A 21,822-nucleotide genomic window follows, 5' to 3' on the forward strand; every position below is an offset into this window, starting at 1 on the left:
AGAGAGAGAGAGAGAGAGAGAGAGAGAGAGAGAGGCAGACTGCGAGAGGCGTTCGCTGCGCTACCAAAAGCAATAACAACTGCCAACAGAACACCAATTTCGGATGACGCCTGCAAAGCGCCCACCCACTAGCCGCCCAATATGAAGAAGCTTTTTGTTTTGGCCGTTTTTGTTTTTGTTATTTTTCTTGTTGCTGTCAAAAGCGTTCAACAGCTGGCTGTACGCGAATACTCGTATCTTATATAGCTTTCGGTACACTTGTATGTGTGTTGACAGAGAGACGAGCATTGCAAGTGTGAGTGTTGAGCAGCGCAGTAACTGAAGACCCCGCTAGCGACGCTGCTGTCGATGTCGATGTCGGTTTGGCCACCACATTTTGTGGTTCAGTTGGTGATCTTTCGCCGAGAGCGCAACACGCAGCACGCAACGAGAAACGAGTAACAAACAGTTAGCTGTGTTTTATAAGTGTGTGTGCGTTTGCATTACATTGTATTCTCGTTACGGCAAATATTGGAATAACAAATTACCTATAAGAAAGGCAAAATTAAAAAAAAAGAAACTTTAAATAAGTGCAGGTTTCTGAAGCGAATAATTAAAAGCAAATACACATAAGTACCTAAATAGTGTTTTATGCATTACTGAAAATATAATTATTCGAATTCTTACGTACCCCGTCCACTATCCACGTGAGCAACAAATAGCAAACGCAATCAAAATACGTGAATAAATACACATTTATATTTATAAAAAACTCACGATTCCTAATAACTGCTTGAATACGTAAAGCAAGAAGAAACGAAAAGAAAAGAGCGCCAAAAAATGTCGAAAAACAACGGTAAAAATGAAAAATACGAAAATCAATTTCCACAACCGGCTAAGAAGCAAACCTTCTCGGAAATGATCTACGATCCACGCGATGGTAGTATTTTTGGCCGCACTAGCAAAAGTTGGGGTAAGTTAATTAATATATATATTCAAAACGAATAAAATAAATACAAAATAAAAATTAAGACACTTGGAGTTCAATTAAAGTGCAGCGCCCTCTCTCGTCACAAGCACTTGACTAAATCTAAAAGCTAAGCTTTGCGTGGAGTTCTTGTAAGGGACCCAGAGCAAATCGCTCTTCTTCTGTTCTCCTTTTGTACTCAGTTCATTTATGGTGTCAAAGCCTAGCCTTAACCCACTCTCTTGTCAGTTCACTCTCTCACACTTTATTATGGGATTACGTAGATTTGCCCTACGTTAATCGAATGCCAAGTCACAAAGAAGAAAAGGCGAAAGAACAAAATGAGTAAAATGTTTATATTTACATATGCTGTACATATATGCATGTAAGCGTGAAAGTATGTGTACATGCAATTCGGTCATTTGAAAATGAGTGCAAATAAAATATATGACTCGCTTATCAGCTACTTCTGTTCGCTCCCTCAATCACTCTCTCTGTCTCTCTCTTCCTCTCTCCATGTAGTTATGTGAGCACATGAAATGCAAAACAAGCTTTAGATGTCATTGCCACATGTAGAATCTTTTATGAGCAGATAAAACTCGAAACTAGATAAAATATATAGACATATATATTATATATGTGCCAGACAAGTTAATTAAAATTAAAAACTATAATATATTATAGATGTAGACGCACACGTACACACGATTTCTTAATGTTTTGCGGTTTTTACTATGAATCTATTCCTCCATTTCTAATGACGTAAATAAGTTATAATAATAAATTTTAACCATTAAAAAAATATATACTTCTTTGTATATACAAACGATAAAAAAATATTATCACAATTTTATATATATTATTTTATTTATTTCTCTTATTTTATTATTATTATTATTTGTAAATCAAATTAAATGGAAAGAAAATTCAGATTGGGAATTTGTATAAAATCATGTAAAATGATATTTGCTTTAATATTACTCATATAAAAAATATTTCATGTTGCCTCTGTGCATGATTCATAATTGATAAAAAAATTAAATGTATGCATTTGAATTATCATAGAAAATAAAATTTTTTTGTGGCCAATTAAATATAAACACATATCAAATATAATTCTGGATAACTACATTTTGCTGACCTGTGAAATTTTCTTCTTTATTCTGAGCTTCACAGTTCAAAGACCAAAACAAAATCAAATTTCATAATTAATGACGTATGAAAGGTTTATTTAAAAAATAGTCTTAAAAACTAAAATTACAAATGCCATATAGCTTTATATACATATACATATTCTTATATATTTATTATATATAATTATATATCTATTGCTATTTGTGCTCACGAAAGCAAAACAAAAATGTTGGCTTCTGAAACAAAAAAACGAAGATAAAAACTGTAATGTCAGTAGGAACACGGACTCACGTATCCAACTATATAGTGAATAAAAAATAGAGAGAAATATAAATAGAGAGAGCTAAAACAAATATGATATATAGCGCGCCTCATTATCTATTTAATGTTGTACTTGAATATTTCATATCATCACATTTTGTTATTGTAAAAGTTCTGTAAGCTAATTCAAGGTTTCCCAATCTCTCTCTCTCTCTCTCTCTCTTTCTCTCACTTCCTCTCTTTCTGCATATAAAATAAACTATATAAATATATATAGCACTCTCTATCTTTAAAGAAAGCACACACGAATTTCCCAGCCGAAAAGCAGCTATAAAAGTATAGAAAAATATACAAAAATTGAAATGTAAAAAAATATATATAATATACAAATTATATAAAATTTGTATATGTGAAAAGTATATAAAATATTATATAAAATATGTAATTTTACTTATATATTTTAGATGATTTATGTATATTTTATTTACATTTGAACTTAATATATTTCTCTTTATATATTATCTTTTATATTAATTCAAATAATTCGATTGTATATTTAAATTATTTATTGCCTTTGTGCGCTTATTTATTTATGAATTTAGTTACCAATCATATATTCAAATTATTTATTTATTCACGAATTTAGTTCGTAATACCCGTAATGCCTCAAAGGTTTTTAACTGATATTAGCACTAAATGTGCTTTGAATTTGTTTGATTTACTCAATTGATAAACCTGATTAGGAGCTCAATAAATGATATGTGGCAAGAGCTAATGATCGCCATTATTAAGGCTTAACTGTTAGTAGTAGTGGTAGTTTTGACATGCCAAATGCTAAACTTGGCCTAGCCCTTACCGAAAAACCCTTTGCTACCGACACACCTGTCTGTGGCATATCTCTATGTATCATGACCTGCACATTTTCCACTCGTACTGCTCACTCTGCCTGTCCTTCGATTTTCTCTATCATTAAATCTATTTAATGGCTTCAATTCCAGTTCTTTTTTCGCCAAGTACAAAAATAATAATTATTAACATGTGTCCGAGTCGAGTCCATTAAATAATTGACATTCTGACTCAAGGCTAGGCCAGAATACTAAAATCTAAATTGATTACAAACTAAAATCGATATATGTTTATATGGTGTTAAGCTATAGTGTAAAGTAGAGCCAGAAGAGCTTTAAAAGGGAGTTGTCCAATATCCGAGGATTTGTGTTTCATTACAGGCATCTGAAAATCTTTAGCTCTTGCGATATTAACACACTATTAAATCATCGATTACTATCGATAGTAAGGAAATGAGATAAGTCATGGAATAAGTTTCGGGTATAAAAACTTAAGACAAATAAATATATATATTTTTCTTATAGGTAAGTTATTATAAAACAAGTTCTAAAGGGAATTCTAGTTATATACATATATGAATAAATATAGTGGAAGACAAGTATAACTCTATATATAGATATACAGACGATTTCAATCTAGATTACTTATATTATAATTTTTTAAATGTTTATAATATTAAATTAATAATAAAAATAATAAATAATAATTAATAAAAAACTAATAACAACGAATTCTTACAATCTTTTACATTTAACAAAAATTAAAATTTGTAAATTAACAAAAATTTGTTTTAGCACTTGCTTTCCAGCACATAAACTTAATTCAAAATCCCCATTGTTTTCATAGAATTCGTATTACATAACAAACGGATGGAAGACAAACAAACAAAAAAGAGGAAAATTCACTAATCTATAGAAAACATCGACACTATCTATCTATATGTATGCCATGATTGGAACAAAATGTTGATGAAAGAATCAAATTAACAAATGCTATAATTTTGTATTTTGTTTTTTTTTTTTTTTTATTTTGTTTCTTTAAGCCTTGTGATATATGATATAAAACCGGTTCAACGGCTTTTTTAAATTGCTGGAAATGCTTTCATTACAAATGCTGCTGCCAGCTTTTATTTTTTTTTTTGTATATTTTTTAGTTTACTCTTTTGTGAAGAAATATATTGGGTATATAGGTTTTATGTAATGTTTGTTTAAATTTAGGTAGAAATATAAGAAATACATTAGTATTTCTATATTGTAAAACAGTTTTTACATATTAAAACATAAAATGAATTGATGCATGGAAACAAGCTGAGCTTATAAAATAAACAATTAATGATCTTATTCACAAAATTTAGAAATTACAAATATAGCTTATATCTTATATTTAGTTAATTATATTTAAATAATTTACCTATAGTTTAAGACTTAGAGTTGGAAGTTGGAAGCAACAAATAATTATTAATTTAAAAAAAAATTAATAAACTTATACATATATAAGAAAAACAAACTTTAGTTGCTTTAGTTTCCTAAAAATTAAATTTTTTAATTAAATTTACTTAATTTTATGCTGCTAGTGAGTAGCATGAAGTCGTTCACATTCAACTGCAATATTTTTAATATACATATATTTTTTTTAATTAGTTGGCATTTTTTTAGAAGTTTATGCTGCATTTTTCTTCATTTTTTTTAGTTGCTTCTTTTTTAAATTTTTTCACCATTTTTTAGTGTTGGTTTCATTTCAATTTTGTTGCATTTGCAACGGCAACAAAAGCAACCACAACAACAACAGCAGCAACCACATCAACAAGAACAGTTGGCAACACCTGTATGTCAATTCAAGTTCTGGCCAAAACCAGTTTTATCAGCTAATTGCTGCATCGCGGTCTCGAGGGTCACTACATTGCCCTTCGGTCCCCTTAATTTGATTTTAAGCCCCACCTACAACCCGCGCCCGCGCCGCTTAGACGACAGCTCATTTAGATGTTGTGAGATGCAACACACACACACACACACGCACACATTGCATGCAACATACACACACTCTGTGCGTGTTCCCGACCCAGTTAATACACGACTTATCGCTTTGATTGCTTCCTGTCCAATTAATGCACAGGAAAAATCGCTGAGTGTTGTTAGCTTTTTGTTGTATCTCATAGCCTTCAAATAATACAAGCTATAAAAAAGTTAGAACTGGTTAAATTTTGGTTCAGTTCTATGGCAAAGACGAACCTAAATAATATTTAATATATGTGAGCTAAAAAAAATATATATTATTAAAAATATACAAAAGTGAAAAAATGTATAATTAAAAAAATATGTATATATATCAATTAAAAGAAAATATATATATAAATATATATTAAAAAATATATATATATAAATATAAATTTATATAAAAAAATATATATATAAAAAAAGATATATATATATATATAAATAGATATGTCTATGTCTGTTTATATATATATATTTTTTTTTAAATTTTTTTTATATTAATTACATACAAATATATTTATATATTTATTATTTTATTATAAATTTGTTACAATTACAACTTATATATATATCTAATTTTTTTATATATTTTATTATAAATTTGTTACAATTACAACTTATATATATTTCTAATTCTAATACATTAAACTACATTAAATAAGATGCCATAAGCAAATACCATTCAATCTAATTAAAAGCCCCCTAGCTATAAAAACTTTCATTGCACTTTACAAACTTGAGTCAAAATCAAATTCAAATGCAAAGAATGTTTACTCTTAAACGTTTTACTAACAGCATCGAAAAAAACTTTAACGAATTCGAAAACAAAAGCAACAAAAGTTGCCCAAAAACTTGGCCAATTAATTGTTCGGTGCCCAGTTAGACATGTTGACAAACGCTTAGCCAATCAAGCGAAAAGTGGGCGACGGGGATAATATGTGAAATTAATTCGCCTAAGTATGCTATAGGCAGATACATATACGCCACTATATAGACAGACAGGGAGAGGGGGGAGAGAGAGGGGGGTGGTTAGTCCTGCAAGTACTTTGAAATGAAAACAGACGCTGATGACGCATGGACAAAGGGTGTGCCTTGGCTAAGCACACGAAGGATTTGGCCAGGCCAAGCGCATGAGGTGGAAATTGTGGGAAATCGGGGCTTGGGGCAGGAGTTTTGCCAGTGTGGAGACCATAACAAAATAGGCGCCAATGCGACGCGCGCTATTTGGAACGCCTTGAGGGAGGCCCTAAGAACATTTGTGCCCCAAACCTCGATTGAATTGGCGCATAAATGTTTGTCTATCATGAACGAGCGAAAGAGAGAGAGAGAGAGAGAGAGAGAGGTGGCTGCTCTAATGAGTATAATGATGACATACGCACAGCAGTTGGGGCATAAGAACTGAGCGGTAGTAACTGTTGCTTGCCTGCAGTGCGCTGCCCCTGCTCGCGCCTCATTACTCCGCAACTTGAGAGTCATCGTGCCCCAGGCACATAAATCAAGAATATTCAAGTGAGTCGCATTCGAGTGAGGAACGAACGAAGAGGAAACACTCAACGCTTGCCTCTACACATGCAAACGAAAGCCAATTGGGTCTGGAGCAAGGTACCTGAGTGCTGAAGCTAAGCCTATTTAATAAGCAAATGCTAAATGTAATACAATTAGAAAGGGTTTTGTGTAAGAGACTTGCTTTTATTAATAGAAAATAACACTAATTGGCAGGCGCTGCAAGACTCGATGTCTATAAACTTACAGATGAACATAGCTATACTGACTTAACTCTTAGTTCGGATAGATATAGTAATATATACTTATTGGATTCTGTCATGCCTCCTTCAGTAGGTTCAGACTACTAAAATACTAAACTATATACAAATCTATTTCGCTTCGCTATATATATAATAATTTACTAATTAGCCTCAAGTTTGTCAAGCTTCATTAGGTACTTTACTCCAACTGCACTAACCGATTCAAATCTAAATCGAATCGAATATGAATATTTATATATATATATATATATTCATACATATATACATATAGCAACTACCACTAGGTAAACAAGTTCGTAGCGCAAACACAATTCCCACATTTATCTAGTCGATGGGGCTAAACAACTGGGAGTCCCACGACAAATGGTGTGAAATCGCGCAACTAGCTAAAGGTAACATAAAAACAGCACAGCAACAACAATGTAGGACAGGTACAGTATGCACTTTAGATAAAGAACAGCTGTCAAGCATAAGTTTGGATGGATTAAACTAAAATTAAGCAAAGTTCAGAGATTCCTCAACAATTCCTTCCTCTATTTCTAAAGCTGTATGCTTTACTGAGCTTCCACTGTATTTAGCTTTTTGAGCCATATGTGCGTTCGCGGTCAGCTGAATTATTAACTTTATTTGGCCTTTGTCGAGGCGCTCAGATGTCGAGCAACTGGACATGCAAACGTGTCAAAGTGAGGTGAGGTGTGGGAGTCTATCGAGAGGTGGGCGAGGGGTCTTAAGGCTTGGCTGTTGGCGGTTGGCGGTTGGAGGTGCTCAACTGTTGTATATAGGTCACGGGCTCTTTAAGTTTGTTTACCGCTTCGTCAGGCCAGCGCAGCTTGAGTGTTATTATTAAAACTCGGCGTCTGGTTGCACATAATACACACAACCCCTATACAAAGCCCGCGCCCCCTACCGTTACCTAACCCAACTTCCTTTGTTCGAGTTGGTCATTGCATTTGAGCCATAAACAAGGTTCCAGATGAATCGTGTTTACTGCTACGAACTCAACTGTACTTAGTCGACTTTTTTATGTAAACGCCAAGCAAATTTCCATAGGAAGAGCGGGAGGGGTTCAAGCGGGTCAAGCCCTACATGTGCCACACGCACTTTTAATGTGACTTATGCTAATGCAAACTGTATTCAACTGGTTTGCTTTTCCAGTTTATCCAAAAGAAAAGAAAATCCATTTCCAAATACATTTAGAGAGATTAACGAGATCATTGGCTATATAAAGCGTGATGTTAGCTTAAGAATATTTGTGTTATTTTTGAAGTGTTTATGTTTTGTATGTGGTATAGAAATGACTATATGAAATAGGACAGTTTTGGAGATATAACTATATATATAATAATAATAATATAGATCTAATATTTTGCTCTATTTTATACATGTATATATGGTCTTCCTTGACTGTGATCTATCTGAAGTCTGGCACCTTTGAAGGTTATTATTTGGGATCTTTAAATATTTATGTTCAACTTATGATGTATCACCCACCTTTCTCTATATGAGCATAATATATAATTTAGTTTCTAATTCATACAGCATTTATCTATAAAAATTCATTCCAGCTCAATTCAAAATTGATTTTCACAAATATAAAATTCAGTTTTGCCTATGTATCAGTTTGAGAGTCTGTTTTATTTCAGTTCCTATAGCAATAATAATTATGTTTGCTCTGCTTTTCAATTTACATTCGCATGCGTCAAATATCGCATATAGAACAGCTTTTTGGCTCGGTTCTATAATGCCACTCATTTGGCAGATCGCCTTGAAATATATTTCATTCGACACATCTCTCGCTCTGACGCGCGCGCTCTCTCTCTCTCTCTCTCTCTCTCTGGCTGTGTCAAGTACGAAAATAGATGCCCAACATAAACTGAACGAGAAGCAGTAAAAGTCGAAAAGTCTTGAAATTATGAGGAACAGCAAAGAGTTCAGCTACCCTAATTCAAATTGAGATCTAGAAGCAGAACAATAATAAAAATTCATTTTTCTTAGTGTATTTTTTATAACTTGAGCCAAGAGCAGTTCACATAGTTCTCTAGCTATAGGCCGACTGAAGATTTAAAGATATAGAATCCCAAATTCACTAGTATAAACTATATATCTTAACTTCTATACATGTGTATTACTATATATAGAAGAATTTCACTAATTGTTGAATCCTTATCGAATTCTAATTATATTCTTTATAGTATATAGTTTGTCCAATGCTAACCTTTTAAACCAGTTCAAACTCCACAGGGACCCAATGCCAATGGCCCGGAAAACTAATTGAGTGCAAAGTAATTTCGTTTGGAGGCAATTTTTTATGTAAATGTCAGCGGAAAATGGGGAAAATTGGGGAAAACTAGCACAAAATCAGAAATGACAAACATTTAATGTGCTTTGATCACCCAGGGAGCTCGAACTAACTTCATAACAGAGTGATCCAAATCAAGGCTAGATAAAGACCAATTTACCTTGGAACATATATCGCATATATACATATATACATCGTGTGCATATCGCTACATATATCACATGTACAGCTTGGCTATCCATCATATTGAACTAAGTAATTGTTCGAGTCATATGCAAGTTGCTTGAAGTAAATTTATCGATTACAGTCGCAGACAAGGGAAAAGTATTTATATCTTATAGAGTGTGTGTGGCTATCTGGGTGTGCGGGTGTGCGTGTGTGTGTGCATGTAATTTAACATTGGTGAAGACATAAGAATGTTGGCTGGCTTCTAATCGCAGTACATACGCCTTGATATTGGTAACGCACGCGCTGCAGGCGCCCACCTCGACGCCTGCTGGACGGACAGACAAAGTGTGTGAGAGAGAGAGAGGGAGAGCGAGTGAGAGACAGACAGACAGACAGACAGTCAGAATGAGTGACTGGCGTCATAGCCCAGCGGTGCTGGCGTCTGGGCCAACTGCCAACCCCGTGTGGTCATTGCCAAACTTATTTCCTTGTACTTGAAAGCAATTCATTTTTCTCTTTTTCACTTTGGGTCCGCTTGGTAACAGCAGACGATGCAGACTGGTAGACTAACAGACACCCTCACTTCGGCTATGCACACGGCTTGGCACTGTGAGTAAATTACCAAAGTTATCATCAAATTGCAGTCTTCGGCTATGCTAAATTACGATATTTATCGATTTCCGCTAAATATTGAAAACCAACTAGAAGTTAACATCAAGATTGTCTAGTGTATATACATAGAAAGAGAAGATATCTCTGCCAGTATTCCTAAAAAATTTAATAAAAATCGATACTTATCGATTTCAATAATAGATTTCAATATATCAATAACTGAACTAAGTGCGAATCAAACTGCCTAAATAATATGCATGCAGATGAACGTGATAAAAGCATTTTGTTTGGGAGAATCGATATATATCGATAATAGCAAGTCTCTATAATTAATCAAAAGAAATTCAATTAAGTTTAATACATACAAATCATAATACAGAATCTCTCGCATAGTTAGATAAAATCGATTAATATCGGTACGCTGGTTATCGATAGGTTAAACTAAACTGTACAGTTCGTACAAAGTAGATGATACCCATTATACCCTGTAAGAATAGTGAGTATACAAATTTAATGAAGCAGACCATAGCTAAACAACTTAGCTATCTAATATGGAAAGTCGTTTGCCGACATTGATTACTTATTGATAGATGTTTTTTCGATTTTTCACTCAACGTTTTTTGTTTTTCTTCTCTGAATAATAGTTTTTGCTGCCTGCTGTACTCGACATCGACATAGACATTGTATTCGATATTCATTCATACGATTAATTTGGGAATTCGAAACGCGAGTCTCGCTTTTTAGGTTGTTGTCGACGCTGCGTTATTCATGCAGTTGGCAAAGGGGCTGCGGCTAGGCCGGGGATTGGGGCTACGGCTGGGGCTGGGGCTGGGCATCCATTCAATGCGATTGTAACAAACGAGCAAAAACTGGATACTAGCTGACGAGTCGTCAATGCTATTGACATTGAAATAATCGTAAACACAATCGAATAAGACCTATATATATATATATATAACTACCTCTAAATCATCATATATATGTGTATATAACTATGTATGTATATATGTATGTACACGCCATTTCAGTGGTCAATAGTTGGTTCCATTTGTTGTTCTTCTTCCTTTCTGTTTGTTGTTTTTATTGTAATTACTGCATTGGCTGCGGTTTCTATCCGGTTTTCAATCGAGCCACAGCAGGAACGTAACGCCCTTGTGTAAAGAATATAAGCTATAACAACAACAATGGCAACAAAGGTATACCAATTTGCATAAGTATAGATCGATTATTCAGCCCAATTGTTATCGATTTTGATTTCAATTTTAAATAATTGGTACAAATATTTGGCTTCTAAATTCGTTTTAAAAATATAAACTATAGATTTTATATTCTTATTCGAATATCGTTATCGATCAAGATTGTTATCGATTAAAAAAATTATTCATTATTCATAAAGATCGCTCACTTAATTAAATGTTGTTATCGATTATTGAAAAGCGTCAATAATCGATAATAATAGTGTTAAATTTGAATAAAAACATAAACTATCGTCTATCGATTATCGATTTATCTTCGATTTGTGATCAATTTCTATATTTTTTAAAGACAATTGAATTAATTTTGTGGATTTCTTTGACTCATTTCAGGTCAACTTTTCCTGTTCTATTTGATCTTTTATATCATCCTTGCCATATTGTTTACCATATGCATGCAGGGCCTGCTGGCCTCTGTGGACAACCACCAGCCCAAATGGCAGCTGGAGGAATCTCTGATTGGCACCAATCCCGGCCTGGGCTTTCGACCACTGAGCGAACAGACCGAACGTGGCTCTGTGATTGAGTACGATAGAAAGAAGACAGCAGAGGGCGAATATTGGATTAGCTTGGTAGATGATTTCCTAAAGGGTGAGTGAAAGCTTCCACTTTTGAAATGGTTATGGATATCAATATATTTATTCTTGCTCAACATAGATTATAATCATACTGAGGGTCGTCAGATGAAGCACTGCGATTTCAAGCAGACCCACAATCCGAACGATGTTTGCGTCGTCAATACGGAGAGCTTCGGACCCTGCTCATCGGCGAATGGCTATGGCTATAAATCGGCCGAACCCTGCATCTTTCTGAAGCTGAACAAGATTTTTGGCTGGGTGCCACAGTGCTATGATACGGCCATCAATGGCATGCCCTCTGATCTTGTAAATGTCATCAATAATACGGCTACTGAGGAGGTAAAGCTCTATCTATAAATAAGGTTATACTCGAGAGCTTGCAAAGACTGATTGAATGACTGATCAATTGAAGGACTGATGGAAAGAATTGTTGGATATAATATGATTGAATTGACTGAGGGATTGATAGACAGATTGATTAAACGAATTATAGACAGATTGACAAAGCGATTGAATGAGTGAATCATTGACTGGAACAATGAATCAATGACAGATGGATTCTTTAACTAAATGATTGACAGACTGATCAGCTTAGAGATAAGCTGATGGATAGACTGATTAGCTCGGTACGATGATAATGATAATGATTAGAGATAGAGTGAGAAGAGATTGACTGACTGATAGACACATTGATTGATTAGAATAAATAATTGGCCAGCAGACTGATCGAACTGATTGATTGACAAGCAATGTAAAAAAGATTGACAGACCTTTGATAGCTAAAAATACAATCGAAACTCGTCTAAATTTTCACAGCGTCAACAAATCTGGGTCTCATGCCACGGACACTTTGGCAAGGATAAGGAGCATTTCGAGAACATCAGCTATTACCCCAGCCAAGGCTTTCCCATCTACTACTATCCCTATCTGAATCAGCCCGGCTACTTGAGTCCCATTGTTGCTGTGCAATTCAAGGCTCCGCCAAAGGGCACAATGTTGGATGTGGAATGTAGGGCATGGGCTAAGAATATCATCTACAGCGGTAGCTTACGCGATCGCATGGGCTCGGTTACCTTCCAGATATTGGTTGACTAAGCCAAGCAGGAGATGAAGAACTTGTGTGATTGCTGTAAAAAAAAACTTAGTGAAGAAATTCGAGACCAACTAAAAGAACAACATGAACAGAAAGTTAATTTTTTTTAGCGCGTTCAAATCTTAAATGTATTGTATATATTTATATGAAGAGGAAAGAAAAAAGAAATAATATCAACGTTCGTAAATAACAAAGCAAAATTTAAGTAAAAAATATAAAAAAAAAATATTAAAAAAATATAAAAAAATATATTCACAAAAGTTTAAACCGAACACCCGTAATTGTTGTTAAATATAGCTTCCGGCTTTTCTTTGTTTTTGCTAATAAGTTAATCATTAAATTAATATTTAATTTATAATTGTGTAAATTCATGTGAAACATATATTATTAATTTGTCAGTTGTATTTAGTTTATATTTTCATAGTTGTTATTATTATTGCCTTTCATCGAAATTCTTCATAGAAAATTTTATTTTCTAAATACACAAAAGAAAACATTATAAAACAGTTTTTCCTAATAATTATAAACAAATGTCCGCGCATCCAATTAGATGTATTAAAAAGTATTGCAAAAATATATGTATATATAAATACATATATTATCTAGTGCAATTTTTAGTAATAGCAATGTAAACAATAACAAAGGCAAATTCCAGGCAAATATATTTTTGTTTATAAATTTTTAAGCTTTGTTTTTGAGATTTATAGCAATGGAAAATTGTTTAGTAAATTAATTTTTGTTGCATTAATGAATAAATTTAATAAACAAAATAAAATTGTATTTTTGTGGAAACAAACAAAAACGAAGCCAAAATATTCCATATTTTCCGAGTTGAGCATTTTTCAATTTTTAAATTGGCGCCAAAAACAAATTTATCACTGTGGCAGCACTGTTGACATGCAGCGAGAGCATATATGCTGTGGCGCTCTCGTTTTGGACAATATATCGAACAAATAAAATTAATCGATATATCTTCGATACACAATATATATATAATACTGGTACTGCTAACTTGTCTCAGAACAGCTGTGTGCACATCACAATTGTGCTGACAGTTTGTCGATATATCGAACAAAAAAAATTCATCGGAATTTCTTGTTCAGCTTTTAGCTGTTTACCCTAAGAAAATTGCAATAAAATTGATCAAATCTTATTGAAACGACAAGTGAAGGTTGTGCAGGTTACATTCGTAGCTGTTAAAAGATGGCACAAACGATAGATGTGGCGTGCGTCAAGGAGGAGCACTGCGAGGCCATTTGCAATATGTTCAAGAATCAGGATTGGCAATTGACGATGCGACACAGAGATTTGGGCCTGGTCAAGATCGAGCAGGACATGAGCTTTGTGTGGCAAAGCAGCGCCAATGCCAACATGGATGGCAAACAACGGCAAGCAGCAGAGAAGCAAACACTCAAAAAGTGCGACAATTTTGTAACGAAGTTAATTTGATCTTGTCAATAATTTGTATACCCTAAATAGATTTCAGAATGGCAGCGATAAGCCCTTTAAGTGCGCCCACTGTCCCAAGGATTTTGCAACCAGCAGCAATCTTAAGGTGCATCTCACGCGCACACACTCCGGAGATCGCGAGCGGCCCTTTCTCTGTCCCACCTGTCCAAAGTCCTTTGCGACCAATGATAATCTGCAGAAGCACATACGCAGGCATTCAAGCGAAAGGACACTCAATTGCCCACACTGCCCAAAGCTGTTTGCCACCAAAGATAATCTGCAGAAGCACATACGCCGACACTCCAGCGAAAGGACACTCATTTGCCCGCATTGTCCAAAGGCGTTTGCCACCAACGACAATTTGCAGAAGCACATACGTCGCCATTCGAGTGAACGGACACTCAACTGTCCACACTGCCCGAAGGCGTTTGCAACGAACGACAATCTGCAGCGACATATACGCGGACACACGGGCGAGCGACCCTTCAAGTGTCCCTATTGCCCGAAACCCTTTGCCCAAAATCGAGATCTCAAAGCGCACATTTTGGAGCACACGGGCGAGAAGCCCTACAAGTGCCCACACTGCCCCAAGGCGTGCGTACGCAGCGAGGGCTTGAAGAAGCATATACTGCGGCTGCACAAAGACATCGAACCGGAGACGACGCAGACAACAGCCAAACAGTGCGTGGATCGTAGATATATAATATATCAAATGAAATAACTCCATGTCTATATATATAAATATATCTTCATAGTTGGCAAACGGACAAGACTTTTGCTGCGGACGCGAGTGGACGCGTTTTCATGTACAAATACGATCTGACTAAGCAAACGCGCATGCCCACAGGCGAGGCGTAAAAGCCCAATCGAATCTTGCCCCACAAATCGGAGCTACAACTATTTGAACCGAGAACTATTGCCAGGAGCAAACGAAAAACCTCAACGCCAGCATAGAAAATGGGAGAAACCAGAGCGCAAACTTGGCAAAACTAATATAAAAACTAAACATTAACTATGTAGCTTTTATAGCCAGCGAGATCTAAGGCGAAGAACAATTATTGAAGACATAATTTGATATGAATTCATTTTGTGTATATATATAATGTATATGTAGTATATATATATATATATATTTACTTTAACTATATTATGGGCTCATGCAATAGTTTCCTTCTTTTATTTGGCAAAAATAAAATGCATTTATATGCTAAACATTGTGGAAAATTTATGTTATATTATTGTAGCGCATGAGTTGAACTTTATTTTAAGCAAACACTTTTGGTGAACGAATCAAGTTAACTGCAAGCTAACTCCTGGCTCAAATCTCTATTAATAATTATTTTTAAAAATGTTAAACTAGAAATTAATTTTGTTTCATTAGAGTAAGAACAACTGCATAATACTTAAACAAAAAACAAAAAAACAACTTAATGTTTTTCTATTTGATGTGGAGATAAAAGATTTCCACATTGTCACGATCATCTGAAGAAGTGGGTCAAAACTATACCAATAATGACTCTTGATAAATGTAGCTCTGGGGTCTATAAATGACACAGCTGCTTCTGATTCAAATACCACAAATTGTTCTACTTATGAAATTTGGGAACACACACTCTATTCGTGATTTCAGCCCGGTGCACATGCAGCCTGGAAAACAGTCTATCTCTCAGATTCTTCATTATTTTTCCCCTCTATTTGGTTCAGAATGACAGCGAAAGAGCTTCGGCGAGAGAATCCCTCTATCCCAGGAATATATTAAGATAAGTAAAAATTGGTGAAATTATTAAACTTTATTAGTAGGTTTTATTAAATGGGAATTATTGTACCTATATTACAGATATTACAGAATATTTCTTTAGTTCATTATTTGTTGTCTCTTGTGAATTTTGGATTATTATTTGTTATTCTTTATCTTTTATTTTATTTTGCAAAACTTAGTTTTCTTTATCGTTTGATATAGTATAAAGTAATCACAAAATATTATTATCACAATTTGCGGATATAAATATTGTATTCTTTTCATATTTGCTAATTTAGTTTTCATATTTTATGTATACATATATTATATATGCTATTCATTCAATTTCCAATAGTTCAACAATGCGAGTAAAAATGTTTAACTACTTCAAGATTAGTTTTAGTTTAAGTCAAAAATTTAAATTTAGTTGAGACGAAATTTGAAACGTTTTTTTATAGTTTATAGTCGAAAAATAAGTGCTGGTAGGGTATTAAACAAGTTGGGATTTCGTTTTGGGTTAGGCAAACACTTGTTAAGTATGTTGAGCGCCCCACAGTTCCGTCTCATGATACATTCGGTAAATATTGTCCCTGATTAGCTTGGTTTTGTCTGAAATATCGATATGGTATGTTATTTGTTGGGATTCATATCCGTATAACACACTCACCCTTCGATAGGTTGAGCGCAACAACATGTTTCTTCAAAAAGTCCATGCAGACATCCTGACTGGTGCCCAGGCTGTGCATGTTACACGTAAAGGCACTGAAAGAGTGAAAGAATTTAGTTCAAAAGTCCCTGGTTCTATGAGCGCAGGCTGAGCTAACAAATATCGCACCTCAATTGCCGAAATGCAATATCCTCTTGCTCCTTGGCGGATTGGGGCTGGTCCAAGCTGCATTTGCTGGACTTGCGTTTGACTGCCGCAGCCGGCGCTACCTGATGCGAGGAGCTGGAGGAGGAATCAGCTCCATGTTTGCGAGCAGGCGTAACTGCTGTAGCCGTTGTCGTTGTCGTTGCCGCAACCGCAGCATCCACAACAACTGTGGCATCTTCTGCTTCTTGACGCTGCTGCTGTTTGGCCTGCTTGCGTTGCTGCCGGCGCAACTGCACGCTAAGCCGATGTTCACGCTCGGCCTGCATGGAATCGTGGAATATGGCGTTCCAGAAACGTGGTTGCTGCCAAAGTGGCTGCTGGCGCAGCGATATGAACAAATACTCGCGATAAGGATCGCAGCCAGGAACTTCAACTGCACAAAACAAAGAAAGAGAGCATTAGAGTTGCCTGATATCGAAGTTGCAAATATACCTTCATGATAGAACAAGAAACAGAGATTCATAAGCACGGCTGCTGGCGCATAATCCTCGCATTCGCCGCATTCGAACAACGCCAAAGCGAAATATTGAGCAAGTGCATTGAATGTCAACGTTTCCATTCGTTTCGATTTGTTGCGCTGCTCGCTAAGAAACCGAGTGAACCACAGCCTGCCCATCTCCAAGCGCAGGAGCACGCCAAACTCTGACTTCAGTTCCAGATTAACAGCTGCCGAGTTATTGAAGAGCAACTGAGTGAAATGCTTCATGAACTCCTTGACAGGCTCCTCGCCAGCACGACAATCCAAACTTATAGAGGAGGCCCATGATGGAACAGAGTTCTGCGATTCGGACCGTATGAAGTTGCGCCAATCGCTGGACTCCATGCTCGGACTGGCCTGCAGCTGATCGGGCTCATCTCGCAGACTGGTTAATGTGCTGCTGTTCGAGGTGCGGCTGCGTGCAGGCAAACGAATGGAGCTGACCTCGCCCCAGGGTTGGCGTGCGATTAGGCCTGCGCCTCCGCCTGTGCCGCATTCCGTGGGCGGCTGCACATCGATTTGTGGAGTCGCGGCCGTGGCAGTAGCCTCTAACAGCTCACTTATACGCTGCATATCCTTTTGCATGTCCAGCTCGCTGCGACGAGCGCCCGCTATGGGTCGATGGCGTTCATAGCCACCCGAGTGACGAGACTCAAATTCAAGGGAATTCGAATGCGTCGTGCTGCTCACCTCATGTGAACGCGCAGCCGTTTGCTCTGGTAGCGAAACGGAGCTGCTGTCATCGCTGCTGCTGCCGCTGCTCGAAGAAGAAGGAGAACTGGAGCGCTGTTTGTTGTTGGCATGTCGTGAGCGAGAGTACTCCAAGCGAGGCCCTACAAATGATGTATACAAATTATACTTTGTTTCTTAAACAATATTATTACAGTTAGACTTGGCTTACGCGGCGCCAAATTCGGCTGTCTGTATCGGCTCGAGATGATTTCCTCATGCGCACGACGCGCTTTAACGCGACGTCCCTCGAAATCGATCTTCGTATAATCAATTGTCTCATCAACTGTAAAATTGATTAGAAAACTTGTTAAGAATTTTCGACTTACACTTTTCGAACATTTGCTAAACTTACATTTGGGCAAGTCCTCTTCATCATCGCAATAGTCTGAATCGCTGCTGCTGCTGCTCAAAGTTAACTGTAAATGGGGAAAATGGCCGCATTTAGTAAATAAAGTTGCCACCCTATAAGAAATTTGTTATTGCCAATTGATAATAAAAATCAAGGTAATAAAAAAATATACATAATTAAAATATAGCTAGTACTTAACTAAAATAATAAACAAATTATAAGTACAAATTTTAGGCCACCAATTTTCTCTTTTTTTCATTTAGGTTGCAAGTGCCCAGCCCTGCGCTCCCCCTTGCTTAACGCTTATTGGTTGTAAACAATACAAACAATTACCGAAATGCGTTAAATTACAGAGACAACACTTACACAAGTGAGAAGTGCACAAATACAAAAAGCAATCAATCAGACTTAGACAGCGTTTTAAACAAAAGTAAAATGTATGCAGTTATCCCTTTGGCCTTGGATGAGCGAATGTAGTTGGCAAGTCTCAAGGAAGTCGACTAAATTGATTGCTTTTGGCACTTGCCGCTGCAGCACCAGCAACAAGGTATGTGTGGTGTGAAAGAGATAGAGATACATAGCAAACGACCGAGCGACATAATCCGTAATTAACAGCTCAGCAACGAAAAGGAGATAGCAACAACTGTGCCATTTACTTTTAACTCGTTTATGCTGAAGCGTCGAGCACGCAATTTAATTAATTTCAAAGCGACAGAGCAGCCAATGCTGCGCAGCGCTGTCAGTATAGAGTCAAGTACACTGAAAACAGCTGAGGCCAACCCCCAAACTGCAGCTGGTACTGCTGCTACTGCAGCAGCACAGCAGCTACCCCAACAATAATATCCGGGCCAAGTGAAGGTCAAACGAATGCAGCAGCAAAAACAAAAACCTATCAAAATGTCTGTTGATATTGTTTTTGTTTTGATTTTTTTTTTGTATAGCTGCCACCCACATAGACAGCATGGGAGCGCTTTCATTATCAAGGCCTTACCTTATTTGAAATGCCATTGAGCAGCTCGTTGCTGTTGCCCAACACTGTCAAAAATTTAGACTTCAGTGCCCCGATGCTCGGCGTCCGTTCCATAAATAATTTAATTTTCGATCTTTCACCGGCAAATGCAGCCGGCGGTGTGCCCGGTGTGGGCGTGCGAGTGGGCGGTGGCTTAGCATCGACCATTGTTGTCACGTTTAGCTAGTTGTTCTCTCTAATAGTTGTTGTTCTTGTTGTTATTTAGTCTATTTTTAGCCGTCATTTAAAAAGCGTTTTGCGTCTCGTTTGACGCTGACCGCTGACGTTGACGTCGACTGCGACGGCGACTGAGACTGCGACTGCGGCTTCAAGTATCGATTTTTCGTATATAGCACAAAGCAATTCGTCTCGACATAGCCCTAAGCAGCAGCTCTTCTTCGTCTTCATCTTCTGCTTCAGCTTTGCTGTGTTTTGTCAAGTTTTTTATTTTTTAATCTTGCTGCGACAGGAAATAATCTTTGCAGTTGGTTTTAGTTACATCTCTGCAGCTGTTGGGCATTTAAAGATTTTTTAAAAATTAAATGCTTTATCTCCTTTGTCATGTATTGCAAGTTTTCTCTTTTCTTTTAATTGCAGATTTATTTTGTATATTTTATATTTATTTTGTATATATACGCAGATAATTAACTTTATTATTACTTTTATTATTATTATTTTAAATTATTTCCAGTTATTTTCCTGATTTATGTATTTCTTAAAGCTTTTCAATTTTATTTTAAATATATTAAAATTATTTTTATCCTATTTACTATAAATTTTACTATTTTGAATATATTATTAATTATATATTTCATTAAGTTTAATTTTCAAATTCTTACCTTTTTTAATTTTTTATTTAATTATTTTATTTTTTTTAGAAATCTAATTAAAAAATTTGTTTTTTAATTACTATTTTGTAATCACTTAAGACATGTGTGAATATTTTAATTATTTATAAAAATATTTCAATTATTTATAACAATTATTATTTTATTTTAAAAATAATTATTTTTATTATCTTTTTCTGAAGGCATTTTTATTTATTTTATATTCATATATAAACTACTTAAATAATTATTTCCCACGGCATATTCATTTTCATTTCCCATCCCATTTTCCGTTTCATTTACACCTATGTGTTTTACTCTATAGAAACTCACTTAGTATATTAAATTGAATTTGTTATTGTCTATGAGCATTACGCAAATGAAATTATGCGCACGGGACACGATTAAAGGCACAATTTCAATTACAACACTCACACTTATAAGCATATACGTATATATTCATATGTATACATATAAATACATACACACATATATCTTTAACTACTTTAATATTACACTAAAGCGAACATTTAACTGTTTTTTCTCCTTTTTCTATTTGCTCAGTGGTAGGGGAGCGTGCGTTGTTCTAGGGTGCCGTGAAAATCGTTAAGTTCGCCACACGCGTTTCACTTGCTTTTCCTGCAACGCGCGCTGCGCAAATGCAGCCGAAAAATTGGTTTTTCGCTTTAAGAATATCCGCGTGTGAATAGCGACATTTCTCGCATGCGAGATAAACATTTCTAAAAAGCTTCCATAAAGCTTTCACGCGGCCAACAACGACAACAACACTAACAACAGCCGGCATTTTGTTTGTTTACGAACAGCTGCGACAAGCCGAACGCAGCACACACGATGTCTGGCTCGGCTGCCAAAAACAGCTGTAAAACGTTCTACCGAGCATCGATTTAAAGACGCAGTCAGCGTCGACGCAAAGCGCCGACACCAGCAGCGGGCAAGGTCGAGTCCAAGTCAATGTGATGGTGATGAAGGTGGTCGCTGCCACCACAGGCAGATGGAGAGAGAGAGAGAGAGAGAGAGAGAGAAGCAGAAGCAAAGGCAAAGGCAAAGCTAGAGGTACGGTCAGAGGCGCAGGCAGAGGCGTAGGCAGAGACGCTGACACAGGCAGAGGCCAAGGCGTTTGTAGGAGTGAAGAGTGCAGACTTATCAAAAAATGCGTGCTTGCAATTATTGGGCTTCGGCCTTTGTCTGCTTCTGCTTCGCCTTCGACTTGAGCTCTGTGGTAAATCCGTTTTGCATGTCAATTACTGTTAGCTCAATTTGCACTTATTACCGCTCTCACACACACTTAATATATATATGTGAACATTATTAATTTCTGTGAATGCATCTATATTTGATTGACATTACGCATACCACATGTTGCGCCCACTCAAATTAAGATCCTGTCGCGAGCCG

At 36.0% G+C, this 21,822-nt stretch overlaps 3 protein-coding genes across 3 annotated transcripts; 2 read left to right on the forward strand and 1 right to left on the reverse strand.

The window, feature by feature from the left end:
- The first annotated feature begins 369 nt into the window (after positions 1 to 369).
- LOC111596279 (sodium/potassium-transporting ATPase subunit beta-1) lies at positions 370 to 13,103 on the forward strand. The gene is made up of 4 exons (XM_023310426.2): positions 370 to 952; positions 11,613 to 11,870; positions 11,937 to 12,196; positions 12,674 to 13,103. The coding sequence occupies exons 1-4, from the start codon at positions 820 to 822 to the stop codon at positions 12,950 to 12,952; spliced, it is 930 nt and encodes a 309-aa protein (XP_023166194.2). The 5' UTR covers positions 370 to 819; the 3' UTR covers positions 12,953 to 13,103.
- Positions 13,104 to 13,998: 895 nt separating this feature from the next.
- LOC115483305 (gastrula zinc finger protein XlCGF7.1-like) lies at positions 13,999 to 15,457 on the forward strand. Its single transcript, XM_030224671.1, has 3 exons — positions 13,999 to 14,368; positions 14,430 to 15,080; positions 15,155 to 15,457. Exons 1-3 carry the CDS (start codon positions 14,154 to 14,156, stop codon positions 15,255 to 15,257), a joined length of 969 nt encoding a protein of 322 aa, XP_030080531.1. The 5' UTR covers positions 13,999 to 14,153; the 3' UTR covers positions 15,258 to 15,457.
- Positions 15,458 to 16,619: 1,162 nt separating this feature from the next.
- LOC111596343 (uncharacterized protein KIAA0513) lies at positions 16,620 to 20,094 on the reverse strand. Its single transcript, XM_023310528.2, has 7 exons — positions 19,562 to 20,094; positions 18,574 to 18,637; positions 18,391 to 18,504; positions 17,444 to 18,322; positions 16,973 to 17,384; positions 16,805 to 16,899; positions 16,620 to 16,746 (listed from the first exon to the last, which is right to left on the reverse strand). The coding sequence occupies exons 1-7, from the start codon at positions 19,745 to 19,747 to the stop codon at positions 16,670 to 16,672; spliced, it is 1,827 nt and encodes a 608-aa protein (XP_023166296.2). The 5' UTR covers positions 19,748 to 20,094; the 3' UTR covers positions 16,620 to 16,669.
- Positions 20,095 to 21,822: the final 1,728 nt, after the last annotated feature.

Source organism: Drosophila hydei, unplaced genomic scaffold, assembly GCF_003285905.1.
Source record: "Drosophila hydei strain 15085-1641.00,03,60 unplaced genomic scaffold, DhydRS2 tig00008116-arrow-pilon, whole genome shotgun sequence".
In the NCBI taxonomy this organism is placed as follows: domain Eukaryota; kingdom Metazoa; phylum Arthropoda; class Insecta; order Diptera; family Drosophilidae; genus Drosophila; species Drosophila hydei.